The 22,610-nt window shown below is 42.8% G+C and overlaps 1 protein-coding gene across 4 annotated transcripts in view; it reads left to right on the forward strand.

Moving 5' to 3' along the window:
- LHX2 (LIM homeobox 2) overlaps window positions 1–21,235 on the forward strand; it is a 54,101-nt gene extending 32,866 nt beyond the window's left edge. For 2 of the 4 annotated variants that reach the window (XM_064523960.1, XM_026100876.2), the window contains exons 2-5: window positions 904–1,109; window positions 1,602–1,984; window positions 10,323–10,528; window positions 18,156–21,235. In XM_064523960.1, the coding sequence (XP_064380030.1) occupies window positions 910–1,109; window positions 1,602–1,984; window positions 10,323–10,528; window positions 18,156–18,443 (1,077 nt within the window). In that variant the 5' untranslated portion in view covers window positions 904–909 and the 3' untranslated portion in view covers window positions 18,444–21,235. The remainder of the gene's footprint in view (window positions 1–903; window positions 1,110–1,601; window positions 1,985–10,322; window positions 10,529–18,155) is intronic. The other 2 variants (XM_026100877.2, XM_026100879.2) reach the window with 1 other exon arrangement.
- The last annotated feature ends 1,375 nt before the right edge of the window (window positions 21,236–22,610 follow it).

The raw sequence follows: 22,610 nt of genomic DNA on the forward strand, positions 1-22,610 counted from the left end.
CTTTTTTTTTCAGTAGATGTTGACAGAATATGTTTGTATTTGTTTTTTTGCGGGGAGTTTCGATTGGGTTGTGATTTGACACTAAACTATTAAATTATATAGGGGTTACATTTAGTTTTATTGCTTCCAAGTTTATCCCAGCATAATCTAACGTGCTCTGTTGTTTTTTCCTACTTTCTTGCCTACACATTTCCCACTATTTCGTTTCCTGACAAAACATTCTGCACCTCGGATTTAGTAATGCCCATCTCCTCCGCAGTTTTATTTACTGGTCCCTGTAGTGCTTTGGGTTACAGCAGGTTTGGGTACGTTTGTTTGCAACCAACTTGCAGAGCGAGCCGTGTCTGTAGCTCCCTGACTACTAGGGGGTTTGATCGTAATTCACCCGGAATTTTATAGCTAGGAAAATACACACACACACGCTTCACATACAGGCGCTCACGGAGCCTTAGCCATGCAGGCACTCTCCGTGTATTCACAATAATAAATTTTAAAATTAACTCTCTGCGATTTGCCCTGCTCTGTGCTTATTGCGCCTGTTTATTGAACGGCACCTTTTCCGCTTGTTCTGGGACTGGCAAATCCACAAAAAGAGATTCCCGGGTCTCCCTCGGACGTCTTCCCTAAGCCCCAGGTTGTTTTTCTTCTTGTTTCACCTTCCTTCCCCAAATCCCGTCCCTCCTGCGGGGAGGGGGCTGCCGCCGGCTGCGGGACCCTGGGGACCCGCGGTGCCGCGGCCTCGGAGCCCCCGCGCCGCTGCGCCGCTCCCCGCCGCGCCGGCCGAGCCCCCGCGAGGGCAGCGGAGAAGCCCGGCCCCGGCGGCGGCGGGGCAGGGGGAGGGGGAGGCTCCGCAGCGCGCACGGGTTTCTGCCTCTCGCTAACGGCCTGCGGTTGTTTCCCCAGCAGACCATGCCGTCCATCAGCAGTGACCGGGCCGCCCTGTGCGCCGGCTGCGGGGGGAAGATCTCCGACCGCTATTACCTCCTGGCTGTGGATAAGCAGTGGCACATGCGCTGCCTGAAGTGCTGTGAATGTAAACTCAACCTGGAGTCCGAGCTCACCTGCTTCAGCAAGGACGGCAGCATCTACTGCAAAGAGGATTACTACAGGTACAGCCTGCCCGCGGCCGGCGCCCCGCGCCGAGCACAGCGGACCGCCGGGCGCACGGTCCCCGCGGCGGGCAGCGGGCTCCCGGAGCCCCTCCGGGAGGGGGGACCGCGGGAGGGCCGTGCCCGCGCCGGGGGGACGCGGCTCGGCGCCGGGCGCGCTGCCAGCCCGGCCGGGAGCGGGGCCGGCGGCGCTGCCTCGCTGCCGCCGGGAGCCGCGGAGCCGCCGCGGGCCGGGGCGGGGGCGGGGGCAGCGCCTTCTCCCGGCTGCGGCTGGCGGGGCGGGAGCCGGGTCCCCGGGGGGTGCGCTGCGAGGGGGGAAGCGGCCCCCGGCCCGCGGGGCCGCCCGGCTGGCGGGCGAAGCCCCTTCGCAAGCGCCCCGGCTCGGGCGGCCGCCCGGGGCCCGCCAGCCCCTCTGCCCCGCCGCCTTCCGGGCGGCCCCGGCGGAGGCGGGATGCGCCTCTCACCGTCTCCTCTGGCCGTTCTGTTTTGCAGGAGGTTTTCGGTGCAGAGATGTGCGAGATGTCACCTGGGGATTTCTGCCTCCGAGATGGTCATGAGGGCCAGGGATTTGGTATATCACTTAAATTGCTTTACTTGCACCACTTGCAACAAGATGCTGACCACCGGCGACCACTTTGGCATGAAAGACAATCTGGTGTATTGCCGCCTCCATTTCGAGACTCTCATCCAGGGGGAGTACCAGGTGCATTTCAATCACTCGGATGTAGCCGCTGGGAAGGGCCCAGCACTGGGAGCGGGCTCTGCCAATACTTTGGGACTGCCTTATTACAACGGCGTGGGGACTGTCCAGAAGGGGAGACCCAGGAAGAGGAAGAGCCCAGGGCCTGGGGCAGACCTGGCAGCCTACAACGCAGGTAAGAGATCCCATTTCCCCCCCAAGAACGGTTTAAAAGGTTTGTTTCTGTTCGCTTCCAAAGGGGGATTTCCGTTTATTTTAGCTTAAACCGTTAATAATAGTTTAGCTGCAGCATAATTATTGAGATCAAGTGCTGTCAAATTGCAATTACAGAAGCTAATATGTTAGCATTTTTCACTTCAGCTGGAAATAAAATGTTTTGAAGCAAGGTCATCTGGTTAAGGAGGGGGGAGAAGGGGGAGTGTAGCCTGAAATAAAATCTGGAAACCAGAGATTGTAAGTTAGCACTTCAGAGAGCTGTGAATTTTCTTTAGTAGCTACATTCTTAAAGGCTGCTGATGGGTGAATTATTCTGCCCTTTTGCTGAGCTCTTGCACCTCAGAGTTTTGGAAGGAAGGGAAGAGAGGGATGAAGAAGAGGTGGCGGTTTCCGGGGGACCGGCCGAGGGGCGGCTGGAGGGGCGCGGGGGCGGGCGCGGGGCCGCGCAGCCCGGGCAGGGCGCTGGCAGGGCTGCGGGAAGCAGGTGCTGCGGGCAGCCCCGGGACGGCTCCCGCAGTGACAAGTCAGGCTGGAGTTTCCTTCATCAGCTGCGGCTCTGGGAAGACTCGCAAACCAGCAACACCTCTCTTCCAAACCTTCCCTGTCCTCGAGTCGCAGCCCTGCAGCTCCTCACTGAGAGCAGCGGGAGGAAAGGGAGCAAAGCTGGCGACAGCCACAAGCCTGCAGGCTCTGCAGAAACGCTGGCTCTCGGGTTCTCCGCATTCAGCTGCTGACTTTCTGAGGTGTTTCCTCGCTGAACATCCCCACAGCAGTATTGCAGTTTTTCAGGCAAGGGAGTTCCAGTAGTCTCCTGCCCCCCCCTCCCCCCCCCCCCGTCCCTACCCCTCTTCCCCTCGCTCCTCGTGGGCCGGGTAGCTGCCCACCAGAGCTGCTGTGGTCACGGAGCCTTCCCAGCCGAGCTCCTTGTGCGCGACAGGAAAAAGTTTTTGGACAAAATAAAATATTCGGATCGTGATTCTATTAGAAGCATTCAAGGCAGAGGCGGTGGGGTTTGCTCCGGACCGGTGTGTCCGTACACCGTGTGCTCTGCCAGCCCCGTCGATGCTGAAGATGAAACTCCTTTGCCTCTTTCGTTGTCGTCTGCTCCAACTTTGTTTGCAGGGTTTTCTGTTGTTTCGATTTTGTTTGGTTGGTTTTTAATCTATGAAGTTCAGATATGTCGCATAGGGCGTAGATTTGCCTTTAACTTTTTCTTCTTCTTCTCCCTTCCCCGGGAAGGGGGGAGGCGTTAGGTGGAGGCCAAGTTTGCTCCGGCTCGTTTCGGGCTGTAGCCCCGTGCGTGCGCGGCTGCCTGGGACGTGCAGCTCTGGGCTGCGCTTGGCTCCCGCCTTTCCGCCGCGGAAAAAGCGGTGGAGGGGACGGGGAGGAAGGTGTGTGAGTGTGAGTGTGTGTGTGTGTGTGTGTGTGTGTGTGTGTGTGTGTGTGTGTGTGAGTGTGTGTGTGTGTGTGTGTGTGTAAGTGTAACCAGGAGCCAGCGCAGCGCCCTGGCCACGCCGAGGGCTTTCCGCGCCGGGGGAGGCGGCGGGGGCGGAAGGATGCGGCTGCGCGTGTTTTGCGCCTAGAGACAAAGTAACCGCGGAGGCGAAACTGAGGGGTTTGCACTGAAAATGGCCGGGAGAAAAAGCGCATCTCTAACTAGCAAACACATCTCAGGAACAAAACTGCCATCTATTATTTGTTTACCTAATTGCTGATCGTACTGGAAATAGCGCAAAAGTCAGTAGCAGTCCCAGTGGTGCAGGCTGATAAAAGGTGTAACTAGCGTTTTCCTGAGTAACAGTGAGCTTTAAAACATCCAGAAAATACGCGTTTTGCCCGTTTTAAAATGTTTACTTTTCGAAGGGATTAGAAGTTAATTGTCCTTCCGCTGTCTCCCTATGCAGGGCAAATGCTCAGATTCAAAGGACCTGTAAACCCAGCCAGCAGCATCTGTCCTGGATAGGAGCACAGCCGGAGAAAGTCTTATTGCTCCCTGGCTTCCTAAATACACCATCTTTAACTGCGTTTTTTAAAATTCGTTTTCAAAATTATTGCCCTCTGATTTTTTGCTCTTTTAATTTTTGCTTAGACCCTCTAACTGCAGCTTAAGAGATCTTCCTTGAGAAAGGAAGGCTTCTTTGCTTAAACTATTTATCATTAAACCAACAACCGATTAATTTATGTGGCAAAAAGTGTCAGAGATTTTGGAAATCAAACGGGATTTCCTGTTGATTTAAAATTTTAAAAACAGAAAAATATTTTCAAGCGTTCGATTTTGTATGTTTTAAAAGGAAATCGTTTAAAAGTGTGATAGTTTCTCCTTTTTATTTTTAATGGAGCTTCTCGTTTCTTCCTGAGAAATGCACTAGAAATGCACAGTGTTGTCACCTGCGGGGATTTGTTGCTGATGATCTGTAGAATATTTTGTGTAAATAAATCTCCACACAAAAGGTGCTGGGGAAGGAGGACGCACAAACTTGGCCAGAGTTGGGACTAGAATTATTCTGTAAACAGCAGCAAATGTTGCTCTGCAGCATGGGTTGGACTGACTCTTTTTTCTTCTCCTTAAACGAGACTCATTTGCACAGGGATGATGGATTTTAGATGTGGATAGAGCCTGACAAGTGGAAAATAGCTTAGAAGGATGCCGAAACTTCAAAAAGATTTCTTTTTTCTTTCTTTCTTCTTTCTTTTCCCTTTTTTTTTTTAAGTATGCTCCTGTGATCATAATTTCTTCTTTCACTTGTTGGAAAGGAGTTTGGGCTTTCTAGGTCAGTAAATCAGTGGCTGAGAGCTTGCTGAACACAGGAGCACCTGTAAAGGATCCCGAATACTCCCTTTGCGAATTAGACCCCAAACCTCCCACAGCCTGCTATATTTTATTCATTCATATCTAGCCTGTCTTTAATATGAAGACACTAAAATATGCTTGAAAATGATAGATGTCCTGTGCAGACCTGGGGCACCACAGTCTGATAAAATACCCATAATCTGTGCAAACAGCAAAGGCATTAAGAAATATTTCCTTTCTTTTCTACCCGGAAGATATACGGTGCATCAGCAAGGAGGTGTCTGCAATATCGAAGTATCTAGTCTGGATGTGAATCTCGGCCTATGCGGCTGGGTGGAAGGGCAGCTGCCGCTGGGGTCCGAGCGGTTCCGTCGGCGGCGCTGCCTTTCGCCGGGAGCCGGCACCCTGCTGCCCCGCGCCGGGGCCTTTGCGCCGCGCTGGGGCCGGGGGGGCCGGGGAGGCGAGGACCGGGGCTCAGCCCAGCAGCAGGGGCGCCCCGTCCCTCCCTTCCCCCGCGCGGCTCGGTGGCGGCAGAGGGGCCGCTCGGAGCTGACTCTCTCCGGGCTCTGTCAGAAGTTTTTCTCGACGAAAATCGGAAAAGCCTGGAAAGTTTTAAAGACCGGTTTTATCTCTTTCCCACCTCATTTCCCCTGGGAGCAAGAGCTCGGAATAAGCGTTCCTGCGACTACAGTTGCAGAGCAAGCGAACAGGAGCCACAGCTTTAAAACGCGGCTGTCTTGCAGTAATTTCCTAAGGAAAATAACAGTTCCTTCTTCGCTGCTTCCTCCTCCTCTTCCTCCTCCCCCCCCCCCCCCCCCGGCCGACGTGGTCGCCTTTGGGGCTGCCCCCGGGCACGGCGCATCTAGCCCCTCCCCGGGGAGCAGGGCTGGGGCAGGGCGCAGGGAGAGGGGCCGGGCCGGGGGCTGCGGCGGGCGCGGGGCCGGGGCCGCTGCCTCGCTGCCCGGGGCGCAGAGCCGCCTTTCCAGGCCGGGGCGCGGCGGGTCCCGCGGGCAGGGCAGCGCCGCCGCCCCCTCCCCCGGGCCCCGGCCGGGTTAATCGCGGAGCTCAGGGGATCCCGGCGCGCTCGCACCAGCCACTCAGCGCCATTCAGTCGGCTTAATTGAGGGGAAAAGCCCCGGCCGGTGGCTCCCCCCGCCGCGGCCGGGGCCGCCCCGCAGCCCCGCTCCGGCGCCCTTTGTTCCGCGCCGCAGCGCGTCCCGGGCCGCTCTCTGCCCCCGGAGGCGCCGCGCCGCGGGGGACGGGCCCTTCCCTCGGGTAACCCCGCCGGGCGGCGGCACACACGGCCCTTTTGTCCGCGGCGCCTGGGGAGGGCTGGGGGAGAAGAGGTTTTTCCTCTAATCCGGACTCTCCTCTCCCGTGGCCTTGCGATACTCCGCCTAGGAGACAGTCGCCCTCATCCTTAAGGCAGGCTTGGCCTCCTCCTTCCCAGAGACGCTGCTTGAAATTCCAGGGCTGAGGCAGTGCTTTCTGCCTCTTTTGCTCTGAAGCCTTGGGAGGGGGGTGGGTATCACCCCCCCTTTCAGTATCTCCAGGCTCACCAGAAGCAGTGAGGGGCACCTCGCCTGCTCCGAGTGCCACAGCTTCATAACGGGAGCCACGTTCCCCTTTTAATCGCGGTTGTGATAAAGGATTCAGGCATCTGCCTTATCTAAGCACCTTTGCTCCTTCCACCTGGAAGAAAGACTCTATCTCTGTTCGTGTCCCAAGTACCGTTAAGAAGACTCTGTCTCACTTTTATCCCCTTCAGGGTTACAAGTTCCACAAAATCCTTCACATGCTTCAACCAAACAACAAATCAGGCTGTACCTCTGCCTGTTCCAGTTCATCACAAGTTCCCTCTCCAGGCAGCAGCAGGTTAAAACACCCCTTGGCTCCCCTGCTACAGAAGGAAAGGGGAGTATGTTCCCGAGCCTCTGGGAATGGAGAGCTGATACAGGCACCAAACGTGTCTCTTGTTTCATCATTCTTTCAGAATTGAGATTAGTTTGCTTTCTTTTTGGGTAATTTAACATGTCAAACAAGCTACTAAGAACAAAAACTCCCCCAAAGGAAATTCCTCATTCCCATCTTCTTCATGTCCCTTATACTTAGCTATGGGCTAAGCACACACTTTTTTCCCACAACCCCAACATGTGGGGATCCGGGGACCCGGGTGTGGAGCAACACTCCCAACTTTTCTTGTTCAAATAGCCTTTGGTACGATAGCAGCGCATCCTGCTTTGCACTCGTGTCACTGTTTCTGGAGGTGGTTTTATGCATTATTCTGCAGAGGATATTTTGGTCACCAATAGCAAAACGCACTGCTCTCATGTTAGAGAGTAAAACCCTATTTCCAGGGATGTTATCTGTGGACATCACCATCTTGTGGCGAAATGGACATTAGTACCGTGGTGCTAATGGAGGCGACCGCGAGAGCTGACCAGTGGCGAGGCCAGCTGACAGGCACAGCGGGCCACGGCCTGGCGTGCTGATCGGGGGAAAGCGCGAGGGCCTTATATATGTTTTAGGGTCAGGAAAGAGACTTGTCACCAATTCAGAATTTGCTTTATCACAAATTAGGAATGAAATATTTGTTAATGTAAGACTCCTCCATTCAACTGGCATTTTACCAAGTGTATTTCTGAGCTAGTCTCCCAGCAGGAGTCCTAGATACTGCAGTCGAATGGAAATCTTAAGCATGGATAGTTGAACAGTTCCTTTGGGAGATGCACAGGGACACCACGAAGGAACAGGGAGGAAGGGCCTGAAGGCGGAGGGTTGCATGAGGAGCATGTACGGTACTAGTTTTATGACATGATGCCTTTTGCAGAAACTTCCCAGCTTTTACAAACTCCACATGCTTATACCCTTGGCCCCTTCTGTATCTCTGTGCCTGCGACACCCACAGACATTTCAGATTCAGGCAGAGATGCATATAATACTAGATCTTTTAGAATAAACTTTTAAGGATGGTGCCGAGTACCACAACTAAATATGAGGGAGGAATTAGCATTAGCTAGGAATATTTATGTCAGATAGGTGATGGGGCTCACACAAGACAAGGAACAGCAGACACCCTGATGCACTTTCAAATTCTGTTCTGTAACTTTCTTCCTAGAGAAGGACAACAGTTCTGTCCGTCTCAAATGGTACATATTTACAGTTATTTTAATTTTATTTTATTTAGTAGGTGAGGAGGTAAAATTATGGGAAATTCAAAGAGCGAAGGTTCGTCGTCTAGTCAGGGCTTGATGGGAAACTGATACCCTGATTCCATTCTGGGAAGATTTTTTCCTTGTCTCCCTTTTGTTTCCTTGGATCCTGAATGTGCCTCATTCTTTTCAGGATGGCTTAAAACCCAACAGCTACTTGCAACCCTAGGGTTTGTTTTGTTGCATATTAACATGAAGAGATCCCAGTTTTTCAGGTAAAGATTTTGATGCATATCCTCCTAAATCATTGCCTTGTCATTTCTGGGAGGATTTGAAAGCATTTAAGATAACACTGACAGGCCTTTTCCATTTCTAATATCTAAAAAGTCTGTGAGTAAATTTTAAAAACGAGTACTGTATTTCTTCACCTTTCCATAATACCATTTGCTGTGAGCAAAATAGTTTCAGTTATGCCTCCCAGCGTTAGGTACAGGAGGGACCATAACTCTGGGGGAGCCTGGAGCACACGGGATGGCTCCAGCCTGGCAGCCGGCAGCAGCCCCGCTGCGCTCCGTCCCGCTCTGCCAGCGCTGCCTCTCGCTGCTGCCTTTGTGGTTCTTCCCCCTTCTGAATTCAGGTACTGCCAGTCGCTCCCGGAGACAAGGAAACGAGTAGCTATGCTTCTTAGTGCTGGAATGTGGCACGGGATAGTTAGTCTGGAAAGGATTTATGCAACTGTACACACATGCACACACACACACACACACTCACACACACATATATACAGCACATTTGGTTTAAAATGTTTTTGGACGTTTTTTAAATTATAGGCATACAGAAACACACAGATGTTTGAGGCTTCAGATACTTTTTACATATCTAATAGACAAACCTGCTTTTTGTTTTCAAATTGAGTTTTTGCAGGCCATGTCTTTTAGAAAGTTTCCGAAAAGCTCAAGTTTGCAAAGCAGTCGTTGTACATGCTGCAAAACTGCTTTTGATGGTAACTGTATGCATTTATTGTGATGGGTACATGCACAGTATGAATATTTTTACAAACTGGTTTTAATGCCTTTCACAATTCCTGCTTATTCCATAGGGCTGAACACCTCTGATAAATAGTATGTATTTAAAGTGAGACTCTAAAGATAAACATATCTATGAGATGTACTGAATTGTAATGAATTGGTGATAACGGACAATTAAAATAAATCTGTTTATGTGTTTAAGAAATTGATCAATAATTCACATTTTAAAGCTCCCAAAATGCAGTATTTTTCTGATCTTTTGGATGCAACATATAACAGGAGATAGTAGTGATTTTTCCCTACTTTTAACATACAACTTTCAGAATGTTAAAAGGAAGTTGCAACTATTGGAGCAGAGAAATAAATTAATGACAGCTTGTCAAAGCTAATTTTCAGTTATATACCTGATATTTTTTAGTGGATTTAAGCCTGATCCTTAATGTTGTTTTAAGAGTTTTTCTGTGGTTTATTGTATGCACATATATATTTAAAAATATTTTTGATCTATGAGAATATTTTGCTTGGCTTCCAACATTTTATACTATTTGATAATTATAATAATGTTCATTGCTCCTAGACATCCTTTAGAGTCATTACAGTTGATTTATGCAGATATATCAAGCAGTCTTGTTCAGTGATTTCAAAGGGAAATAACAGAATTGATCATTCAAGCTAGTATTTCCAAATACTTTTTAAAAAATGAAATATAAATATTTAAGTAATTGAAAATGTATATTTTTCATTTGACATGCCACTGATATGTTGTATTAACAGCTTTATTTCTTTAGCTAGTCAAATTATAGTCATAATTTGCTGTCTGGTACCCACAAACTTTATTTCTTTTATAGTGTTTCATTTAATGGTCTCTCCTGTGCTCTACAGGGTTTACCTTGATGGAGGAAATAATTATAATTTTAACTGGTCTGTTCCATCGAGATTTAAGTGGACTGTATTGTACAGCTTTCTTTGTACATTACAATGCAATTTCCAGCGATACAAAGTACGTTAAAACACTTTACAGAGTTGAGGACAGCTACTGTCCTACAAGCTGAAAGTGGGGGAAAGGCTGTGTAAAGCTAGGGGAAAGAAAAAAGGAAACAGACCTGACATTTTAAAAGCCATAAAGAGGCAGGTGAGGGTCCTTGCAGACTGGTTATTGTATGGGAAAAATAGAAGATGCAGCAGTGGAGGGGAAGGCAAGTAGGATTTGTACCAGTACAGTACATGCCATGGTATGTTATTTTAATTGCTGCACTCAGATGAACTGCAAACAATGTTGGTCACAGAGCAATAGATTTACACGCCTTTTCCTCTTGTTGCCTTAAGCTTTAAGTTGCAATGAAAACGATGGTGACCACCTGGATAGAGACCAGCAATACCCCAGCAATCAAAAAACAAAGCGTATGAGGACATCATTCAAACACCACCAGTTGCGGACAATGAAGTCATACTTTGCTATTAACCACAATCCTGATGCCAAGGACTTGAAACAGCTAGCTCAGAAAACCGGCCTGACCAAAAGAGTTCTTCAGGTAAGAGCAAAGTCTTTTCTCTCAAAACATAAATAAAATAATCAGTTTTAGATTTGAAACACTGTGCATTTTGCTTATGTTCAGGCTTTTCTTAATTGTTGATACCTTCTGTAAGACTTCAGTTAAATTCTAGAAAGTGTAAGAAAAGTTATTTCTTTTCAGCTTTCTAAAGGTAGATCACTTGGGTTCTATTTTTTTAGTGGCAGTTGTGAAGGTTTGGGGATCCTACTTGTTTTCCCAAAGTCAGTTAATTCTGGTGTGTATTTTAACTTCCAATCTACTGTAAGAAAAAGTAAATTATTTTTGTTTATGTGTTCATTGTAATTAGCAAACACTTAATTTAGAAATTACTGTGAATGGTTACCTTCACAAGAAATTAAACAGAAGTCTCTATTTGTTTTACCAGGACAGGGAAGATGGTTTTTCTTTCACAATCGAAGGGGACATACAGTTGATTTTTCAAAGATCACATTTTTTTTATTCACAGTTTAGTAACTTAGAATGAAAGGAGAGAGCGTTTTGAAAAGACTTTTTCGCTGAAAGCTGGATTTTTCTTGCTTCAGGGATATGTACTCCATTTGAATTATCATGGGAAGCAAAAGTGAGAATATTAGTTGACACAGCTCCATTTTAATTTATAGTCATGATTCAAGAAGTCAAATTTTAATGGGCACTTATCCAAATAACCATAACCAGACATAAATTTGGACATGTGGGAGTGATGGCATGCCAGAATCTACTACTGAAACCTTTAAATGAGTCCTGACTCTAGAAAAATGGTTTGTGGGCTTTGTAGGGACAGCTGGGGTTCAGAGACAAAACGCCAGGAAAGCATTGTGGGCAGCTCTCACAAATTCATAGGCAAGTGGAGGGCAGTAGATAAAAAAATACTGAGATAAAATCAATTCCCTGAAGAGATTCTGAATTTTACAGTGTTAACACCTAACAGAAAGAGGAACCAAGATTTTGTAGGATTCCCAGCAAAAACTGCTGATGACAAAACTGAATATAATTTTTTTCTCTTGACTGTCTCCTCCGTAGCTTGATATTACTTGTTTTAATGATGCTGATTTGTGGTGGTGGGACAGATTCCTCCCTATATAACTAGTGCACATCCTAAGACTAGGTGCAGTGTCTCTCACAGGAACTCTCCTTTATCCATGTGTATGAAAGAAAGTATTTTTTGCATGTATCTATCCTTATTTTGACACTTCTTTATTTTATCCTCAGAGTTTAGACACAAAGTTTAGTATTATTTATTCTGTGCATTACAGTACATTCCTACCTGATTCATTTGAGCAATTTTGCGTACCACACTAAGAAATGAGATTAGTGTCCACAAAATGTCTTTCTCTTGATCATCTTTCTGTTCTCTCTTCCCACTCTGCATCGGTTTTGACTTCCATCCCTCTCTTCTCTTTTCTTCTAATCATCTGCCTTTCCATCTCTTGTCCACATTATTTTCTCTGTTCCTTCCTTCTTTTTTATAATGTATTTTCTTGTCTCCAAAATTTGACTCCATGTCTCCATTGCACTTCAGTCCCTCATTCAGTTTCTTTATTGCTTCTGTTTCCATCTTAAACTCACTGCATCTTGCAGTTTTGAGGCATTTAATGCTTCTTTTCTTTTGTAGTAATCCTTTGCAGTTCCACTAAACTTTTTTTTCATGTTTTTGGTAATTGGTGTTTCACTTCTTTTACTTCCGCAGTGAAATACTCCTTTATCCCTGGGCACCTTTAGCTGAAGAGTGGTGGAAAATAATAGATGGTGGTGAGGATTGCACCCAGAGGATGATACTGTTGGAGGCTCTTCAAGAAAATGACTCAGAGTGATACTTTGTCTAGTATCACTCTGATGAGTTTTCCTGTCTGTTATGAGCACTTTCTCCTAGTTTTTTTGGCCTTTTTGGTTGAAAATTAATTTGCGTCATGAAAAAGACAAACTTTCTTTTTGGATTTTAGAGTTTTTGTGCCCAAACGGCTTATTTCTAACCTGTCAGAGGAAATAATACGGGTTTCTGAAGCCGCTGAGGCAATTGTTCAAGCACCGAAGTTCACCTACACTAGTTTCAAGGTTGCTCCTTGCTGGGGAAAACTCTTCATGATGTTGGTTACTGAGATAGTGTCACTTGTTAATTCTGCTGAGCCAGAAAGGTTGGCATTTCATCTGTGTCATTTATTGAACACGAAGTAATTCACTGACACTATTGATCTAAACAAGCATCATTAGTATTAATCTATCGTACATACTGAAGGCACACGGACTCCCAAACGTATGTGCATACATTCCAGGAGTAAGAACTTTTCAGTATTCTCTATGTTATTATTAGGCGTGTTTGTAAACTGTTGTATTTTTGATATATTCAGGTCTCAGTTCAGCTGATAAAAGACAGTGTTTCTTTATGTATCATCAATAGAATATATTTTAATATAAAATACAAGACAGCAGATGAAGATAAAGACAGCTGTCTCTTGTACTGAAACCAGTGTGCTTCCTAAACATATGTAGCGGAGTTCCTAGTGTTTTAGAAAATGGCTTTAGTGCCCTTACTATGTAGATAGTCCCACATAACATGTAAAGGGGTAGTTTGTTGGTGGATGAGTGGAGAATTTGGCCCAGTTCTTAATGATCTGTGATATCAGACTTGGAAAACATGACTTCTCTTTTGGCTGTACATAGAATTAGTCATCAGCTACCCATGTCCAGAAGTAGAATGGCAGGGAAATGTAACATACTGCTTCATAAATTACATTTCCTTTAGTGGCTTTGTAATGCAGACCGTTTTCTTTAAGTAGCCACATTAGAATCACAGTAAGTCTGTTTATATTTGTGCCCCCTATTTTTATTTATTTTCGCTCCCATTTAACTTCATGTTTGCAAATTGATTTGTATACCTCTTGCACTGCAGCCGGAGAACACATGCCTATTATTGTAAGCTTTCATTTGTAATTAAAGTAACCAGCTAATTGTGAGCTAACTAATTGGCGCAAATGTTATTCTTTGGGAACTGATCTTTCTTCTTCCGAGTTTAGAAGGGGAAGGTGGAAGTAGAGAGCCCTACGAAGATATGGTTTGCTAGCTGCAGATATGTCCAGTGACTTCTTCTCTCCCCGGGAGTTTGGAATGTGATTGTCTGTGGCAAAAGCAGTTTAGGAGCGTAAACCATTGCTGTTCAGTGGGGTGTCTTGTACACTGCTTACACTTTTTTGAACTGCTCCCCCATAATGTTTCTATGAAAACATTGCTGCATGCATTTGGACTTTGTTAATCCAGTCACCAGTAGTCAACAAGCATGACAACTTTCACAACCGTGTGTCGGTGCCCTGCGCTACCTTTCAGCAAAGATTTACTTTAGGATAGCATACTGCAGATCTTTTACTGAGCCTTCAGTCACAAAATATCCTATAGTTCTCTTTCAACTGTGTGATTTACAATCAGAACAGAATAATCAGAACACGTATGCAATGAATGAACATAGTTTGCTTTGTGGTGCAACATCCATTATGTTTTTATTTGTGTTTCTCCCTGTATTAGTTAGTAAAATTCAATAAAACTAAATATCTCCCAGGTAGGTAGCTGTGTGAATTAACAAAATTGTGCTTAAAAATTTGTTTCTAGCACAAGCTATTCATATTACTAATATATTATAGTTGCAACAATGGAGGCTTTATAAATAAAAATTAAAGATATCTAAGGCGATTACATAGCCTTATTCACTGTGGTATCTGAATCCTTTACAGTACTTAGTGCATTTATTTTCAGAACTTTCCTATCCTTATGAAGATGTTATTTTATTCCTGTTTTACAGTTGGGGAATTGAGGCAAAGAAAGACTAGTTAGTTGGGCAGATCACTGAAGAAATAGTGTGATATTTTAACTGCCAAGCCATTCTGCCTAGTTGTCGAATTGCCCAGCTACAGACGTTCAGCTCTGTTAGCTAGAATGTAGTAGAATCAATGGTTGGTCTTGCAGCTGCTTTTATTTTTCAGTGGGAGTTTTGTTCCATATTTTTCCTCTTTGATTTAAAATAGCTCAGCCCTATAATGATACAGTTGGACAGAAAAACACTAAGTACTTCCCACTGATTTTGTTTATTCTTCAGTACTGAAGACCAGATTCCTAATTGTGTAATTGATGTGAGATAAGTCCTTCTGGAACAATTCTTTCAGTTACGTATATTTGGGTCATTATTTCCTTGCTTTAATGTAATACCGTTACAGGTGCAGGGCCTGAATTACCAATATGAGTGTACAGCGCTATCGCCATTATGCATGGGACAGCGGTCCTGACTTGCCAGCTCTTACACGCTGCTTTGCACAGCTACAAGGCAGTAGAGAATCAGGCCTGCGTTCCTACAGCCCAGAAAACAGTAGTTTTAGTTCTTTCAGTACGCTTCAATGCGAAGTCTTTGCTGAAAACTTTCATATCTGAAATGCATACCAGAATATTGCAATTGTGATAATTATTTTATGTTATTCCTTTCTAACATAAAACAAAGTATTTTCAGAATTCTAATTAATCAATATTTAGATGTCTTTTCAGTAATAATATGAATATTTGTTATTGGACAACTTTAAAGATCTTTATAACTATTAACCAATTAACCTTGACAGTATCTCAGTGAGAAAGAAAGGGAATATAGTAATATGGGTAATAGTCATATTACCCATATTTTTGGAAAATACTTACAAGACTCTAGATATTTTCTGTGTCTAATGCTAACATGAGTTACTACTACTAAAGGGAGACTTTTGCTCCCTTAGGAGTAAAAAATGTCACATTATGTGTGCAGCTCCTGAAAGCAGCATGAACAGTCATCTCTAAGGGCATCGAGGCACATGTTTGGACCCATATTTAATGGAAGATAAAGGGGAACACATGAGCACCAATAATCTTGCTCAATTTCTTTACTTATTACGTATTTCAAGTTATGAATGGAGACAATACTTTAGAGTCTCTTGCTCAACTAAGGTTAAGGATTAGTTGGACTTTTAGGTACAATGTGAACAAACAAATTAGTTATGGTGTCTTCTATGGTTTTACACACTTTTAACAAAAAATTGTTTGAGTAGAAATGGAAATTGTACTCATGTTTGGGGCTCTTCCGTATATAAATATATATATATATATTTAGGGACTTTAGTGTGAAATTATCCAGTAGTATATGTATATGCCATCGGACTAGTGACTTTGTTTTGTTTTAATTGTGGCGTAACTGTGGTATACATACGTGTCAGCAGTGACCGTCTCTAAAATTCTACCTAAACTTTGCATGTGTTATCCTTTATTACACTTGCTAGAAGGTATATTAAAAAAATCCAAACCAATTTATTTTGTTTGTGGGACAAATATAAATTATTTCTTACTGAAAGGTGGAAAACCCCATAAACGTTAAAGTTCCTGTTTTTTTGCCATTTCTGCTAATTGGCCCCTGAGACTTTGCAGCTTGAATGATCAGACCAGACTAATTTCTTTCACTCGCACTCCTTGCGCAGAAGGCTCCTCGCCTTCCTCGGAGCCATGCGGACATACTCCTGCGACTCTTCTTGCCTGGCTCTGAATGAACACTTACGTGAGAGGAAGACATTGGTTGGTTGTGAATGTTTCAGGCAAAAATGTCACATTTGTTGTTTTTTGCCTAGTTTTGACCACATCACTGGCCTTTAAGAATTATATCACTGTAATGGGCTTTGCTATGAAATCATGGATATATTTTTGCCAGTGTTAGTTTTAGGAGAAAAATTTTGATTTCTTGTCATATATGAGACCTATATATAGCATTTAAATTAAGTGTTTAACAAAGGTAACACCAACATAAGCTGTTTTAAAATACTAAGCTTTCAGAAAAAAGGATCTGTAGGGATGTTAGTTATTACTGGGTTGGGAATGCCACTCCTGTGGTTGCTAACGGAATATGTGCCTGAGGATCACGTCCTTATGGCATCCCCTGGCGAGAGTGAGAGAGAGAGTGGGTGCAACTAAAGATTCTTGTCTGGGGGAGAAAGCTCTCGAGGGAAAAAACAGGAATGCCCAGACGAGGGAATCTGGGGCTGGGCATCCATGGATGAGAAGAAAACTAGTCAGAGGAAAAACAGTCTGAAGCATGTTCATCAACTCTCACTGTGGCTGGCAAGTTGACAGCGTAAAGAGGATACTTTGTGGAGCTGTATTATATTTATATATCACCTCTCCGTTAATGGTGAGGGTCTGGGTTAAAGTAGGTCCTATGGCAGGGGCCATGCTGTTTCAGAGTTAAGAGAGGCAAGGATTTCTGTGTAGGCTGGCCTGGCCATATAGCAGCCTTGTGAACTCTGCACACTCAGTTCCCCTGTACCCGCCACACAGGAGAAATCTGATAGAATAAATGTGTAACTACACAGATATTTTCACTCCGTTAGTCCCTTTCTCTGACAGATACACAGATGATGAGGCTCATTGCCTCTGCAATGGAAAGACTTGATCCTTCCTTAAAGTGGGTCAGTGTGGGGACATGATGATGAGGACTGGGTCAATTGTAAAGAATATAACGATGACATAAGGCCTTCCGATAATTAAGCACCGTGAAATTTCAGCTAATTTATATCAGTAAAATCAGCTGGTATCGACATACATTCAGGCTGAACCTAGGGTATTTAATGACATTTTGAAATTTAAGTAATATTTTATACCTGTATTTCATACAAGTTTCACAAACACATTTCATTATATCTATTTTCAAATAAATCAGACATATATTTTATCTTTAAACAAATCCTGCAAGCAGTGGAGAGCACTACTAACTTGGACCTAAACCTTGAAATTTATTTGGAGAAGATGAAGTCATAGCTTTTGTCCTTCATTCATAGTCAGATAATAAATAGATAAAGCAAGAAGTAGCAATCCTGGAAAAATATTTCTGTATGTGGATATCATTTTTTCTGAGATTACAGTTTTGAATGCAATCTGAGTCTTTAATACTATTCAAGTCTCTTTTTCCACCTTCATTGCAGTACTGAAAACGTATAAAAACGGAGACTGGGGTAGGCGATGGGAACTGAAGCATTTGAGAAGGAAGAGTTAGAAAAGAGTAAGAAAGAGGGACAGTTCTTTCGGAAAAGTGAAAACGCTGCTGAAACTGAGACATGAGAACATTCCTGAGGGAGCTCTCGGGGACAGCAGAAAGGCAGGGTGCTGTGGGTAGGATCTGGGTCACCTCCTGCCTGTGACGGGAGATGGACTTGAGAGACAAGGTTGGTGAAACTCATTATTTTGTATTCATCAGATGCTTGGTTTCTGCCCCATCCTGACAAATGCTTCTGTGAGTGAGGGCAATGGAGGATTCATGGGGGCTGCCAGATTTCTAGGCATCTCTATACACAGCCTGCAGAGAAAGGCTCCTCTCCTCCATCCTTAGCCCACTCATGTCCAAGCAGTCTGTTTACACAGAGAATTGCAGGAGAGGGAAAAAGGATCACTTTACAAGGCATGCAGAGGACGCTTCTCGTGATTGGGGCTACTCTTCTAACATGTTACCAGTAAAAACATCTTCCCCAATTCAAGTGTTGGTGAATTTGTGAATATGCTTTTGCTTTTTCTTTTCAACACTGCAGCTCTTTAAATGCTACCCTGTTATATTAAACTATTTCAGGTTTGGTTTCAAAATGCCCGAGCCAAATTCAGACGGAACCTCTTACGTCAAGAAAACACAGGGGTGGATAAGACTTCAGATTCAACACTCCAAGCAGGGACCCCATCAGGTCCTGCCTCAGAAATATCCAATGCCTCCATGAGTCCATCCAGCACTCCCACTACCTTAACGGACTTGACTAATCCTACTATGCCTACTGTGACATCTGTCTTGACGTCAGTGCCCGGAAGTCTTGAGGTTCATGAATCTCGAAGTCCTTCACAGACAACTCTTACAAATCTTTTCTGATGACTCTTTCTCAATAATTTCTTTAAAAAAGAAATTATTCTTAGTTGAAATTCCAAGTGTATTTTAATAGAGGCTTTGAGCAACTGACTAACCATGATTAGGATCTCTCCTAAAAACAGAAGGAAATGTAGTGTTCTGGTATTATGGAGTATGGACTGAAGAATAACTTGGAAGATCTATTGCAACACAACATTTGTGTAACTGTACAGTTTTGTGGACTGAGCAAGGGAAACAGCAATTAATTTAAGTTGGCTAAAGCTTCTGTATTTTCAAAGACTGCCATGTGCCTTATATACTGTTTTATCTACATACTTTGGATTCCATGTCCACTTCTCTCTTTTTCTCTCTGTATATTTATGACCAGGGCAAAATGTTAAAGAGTTTGTTACTTTGAATAGTCCTAAGCCTTTCATTGGTTGCTTTGTTGTTTTAGAATTTTAAGGTCGAAGTCTGTTCGAATACCAGAATTTGTAAAATCTAACCAGTAATAAAACCACTTATGGAAACTACTTGGTAATGGCTGCAGTTACATTTAACATTAATTTCGCAATCAAGATAGGCTGATTGTATTTAAATGGATTAGAAAATTGCAGTTCAAACACAGTATCTGCCTAAGATGAACTCTAAATGTGTTGTATACATGCCTCCTGTTCCTGAAGTATATATGGGTGAGAAATCCAGCTTGTGCAACAGTCTAGGTATTTTCATTATAGAGAAATAAATGTTAGTTGCAGGTAGAAATGATCATATGATATTAAAATTCAGAGAGACAAATTGTACTTAGCTTTGTTGCTGAAATGAAACTTGACTTCAGCTAGCATTTATGAAAACAGTCTTGCTTTTGTGCAAGAGATGGCTTGTCCCATTTTGTGGGGAAGGCAAGCGAGGCATCCAAGAGCTGTGTGGCTACAATTAATCTATTACAGAGGTGGACATTGGGTAATGTTTTCCCTAGGAAAGAAAATGAAGTATTTCAGGTTGATTTACAACATTGGTGGGCAAAGATGAGACAAAATTATGGCCTTACATTTTTTGTAATGCTTTGAAGGAATAAAAAGCTAGGGAAGAATATGATATTACTGATACTAACAAAGTAGTTATTCCTTTAACTATTATGGACCTTTCAATTTAATTGAATTCCTTCTCCAGATAAATATTTGTGCAGAATGTCACTCATGCTTAGAGCTTTTTCCTATCATTTTTAAAGATACTTTTCTGTAATTAAAGAAATAATGAGTATACCTCAGCAAAGTTTAAATACTTAGAAGAATGAGTGCACACTATGCTGTTTGCCCTGTAGTTTTATAGATTTTGAGTGATACATAACATGAGTATGGTTGTTCCTTTTCAAACCTGTTACAATCAGATTTTTCCATTAAAAATGTTAGGTTGTATGTGGCTAGCTCTCTAAAACTAATCCATCATTCCCATTGGATCAAAATTGCTAAAAGATTATTCTAAATAAACAGCAAGATAGGTGCCAAGTTTCATGTTCTTTGCCCTTCTCCGTGTATTGAAGATGATTTATTAGGCCAGACTCTGTGGTAACAATGTTTTGGTTTAAAAATGCTATATTTATTCAGCTTTCTCAGCTGAAAATTTGCCATTCTTGTGCATGCCAAATTCCTATTGAGATCAGTGAGGGATCTCAGTGTATGAGGACTGTGGGATAGAAATGCTGACATAGTTAGGTCATTTATTAACCTTTTTCACACTTCAGCTTTAAAAAAGTACAGGTGAACTATCTGAAAAGCAAGGTAGTCCTTAAAAAACTCCTAAGTAGCTAAGATCTGTGAAAGGAATTGTGTTCTCTGAAACACACAGGCTAGCATAGTCTTTTAAGTTTATGCACTATGATGACACATCTAAAAAAATCATTCAGGTTGAATTAATAACCTTTACTAGTTTGTCCAAGACATCTTTTCCTCATAATATTAATGTCTAATAAGGAAATTGTACTGGTTAGTGGACTGTAAAAGAGTACATATCTGCCTTTTAAAGATGTTCAGACACAGATACTCTGCTGTATGTAATGTTTTGTTCATTGTCAATTACCTTGGAGATTTTATTTTTATGACATGCTTAGCTGGATCTTTTCTTGATTTAAAAGGCAATGTTGGTCCAATGTTAAATGGCTACAGTCCATAATTAAAAACCCTGTGTATTAACTTGTAACCAGATAGATTTAAAAAACTGAATCTTGAATTCGTAAGTGTTATGGCAAATGTAGCTGATAACAATTCAAATGGTTCTTTAAAATTGCAGTGCTATTATTTGTGATCTTGTATTTTAACTACCTGAGTCCACACGGATGGAAATACCTTTCAAATCGATTCTCAATATTGCCTTTTCAAATAACTGAAATTTATGGAGGAGAATACTCTAGTGTTAATATTATCTAAAACCTATAAAAGACAATTAGATAAATTGTCTGGTTTAATCAAATCAGGGATTTTGCATATAAATAAGAGACAATATTCTATGTAGGGCCTTTATGTAGGTGCATTAGGATTCACTCACTGGCTCCGATGACCTATGTTGTCCCCATGATTGTTTCAATCCTGTGGTATTGTTTGGTTGTTTAGAGCTTGTTGGTTTTGAATGCTGTACATTTTTTTACTACTGCAATCCTAATGTTTCTTCACATACTTGTACAGTTCCACATTTGATGTATTAGTCTGAAATTCTGTTAAAAACATGAACAAAAATGGAAATGATATTTCTTTGGAAGTGTATTTTTAATGTATATCTAATTTGAACTAGTTGAACATACTTCTTTACATTTTGCATGATAGGTGTGTAGTTCATTTTTTAAATATGAAAGAGACTTAAGAGTAACTTAGATTGAGAATATAATGAAACCTATACAAATATGGAAAATACATACAATGATTTGCTACTTTTTGACTCAAGAAACTTTTTGAAATACACTTTATCTAGTTTATTTAAGATAATGCAGATATTTTGTCTTTGAGTTCATACATAATGTAGAATATAAAAAGGGATTACACATTAGAAAAACTTTCAAGTGACTTTGCTATTCAGCAGCACACTGGATTGTCCTTGTCAAACAAAGAGAAAGAATATTCGATCTGAAGAATGCTGAAAAAATATATTTTGATCTATAGTGGAGAGGGAGAGCATTGCTGTAAAAGACATGTAATCACAATTTGAAATTTTGTGATACAATTAATAGCTATGTTTCGTAAAATTTATTTTTTATTCAAATTATTTATTTTGGGGGACAAGAGTAAGAATCATTATATCTAACAAATACTGAATTCCTGCTTCAGAATCAAAAGTCAATTTATCAAAAATACTATGGATGGAGAAAGTGCCTCCAGGGTATCTGGGTTTCCAAACTATCTTTCCGTACTAGCTATTAAAAAATGACATATTCAGAGCACTTTCCTATAAACGTTGTTTTTTGTCTGTTGAAAGGTAAAGATTAAAACATAGACACCTGTAGTAATCATCTTTTAATTAAAAGGAAAAGGAGAAACAAAATAAGAGCAAGGCTTTGGATTTAGGCCTGCTGATAGCAAAGACATCCAGGGTGCCCAAAAGAAGTTCCCAGTGTACGTGCCCATGGCTTTCACAGTGCCCGAGTACTACAGGGACTCGATAATGCCTGGAAGGAGAGATTTTCATTGAAAGTAGGTGAATTAAAGTGGAGAGGTTTTTGTTTGTTTGTTTTTACTTCAGACTTTTGTATGAAGTTCAGAGCTGATTACAATAACTGTTGCTATTTTTTATGTGCAATTGATGTAAGTCACTATTAGAAAGGCTCATAATGTCTCCGTCAAGTACAGTATGAAGAGATTAGCCTGGATGTTTTAAGGAGGACTTATTTTCCCCTTTTGTTTTCGTTCCATCTTTTTAACCTTGATTCTTCTACAGAACATACTGTGAACTGCTGGCAAAAGGCTCATTTTACCATTTCATGAGGAGCAGACAATCTTTTGATCGTCTTCCTGCCATACGTTTTATATCCTCCCACCTACAGGCACTCTTCATGCTGACTCTAGGTATCATCCTTCATTTGCCTTGCCTTTGACTGTCCATAACTTCTTCAATGGGAATCCTCCAACAAGCTGAATACTTCAAAAAAATTTTTTTTTCCTACCTCTGGAGGAATTTTTCCCTTCTGGATAGGGAGTATTTAAA

This window comes from Dromaius novaehollandiae, chromosome 20 (assembly GCF_036370855.1).
Source record: "Dromaius novaehollandiae isolate bDroNov1 chromosome 20, bDroNov1.hap1, whole genome shotgun sequence".
Classification (NCBI taxonomy): Eukaryota; Metazoa; Chordata; class Aves; order Casuariiformes; family Dromaiidae; genus Dromaius; species Dromaius novaehollandiae.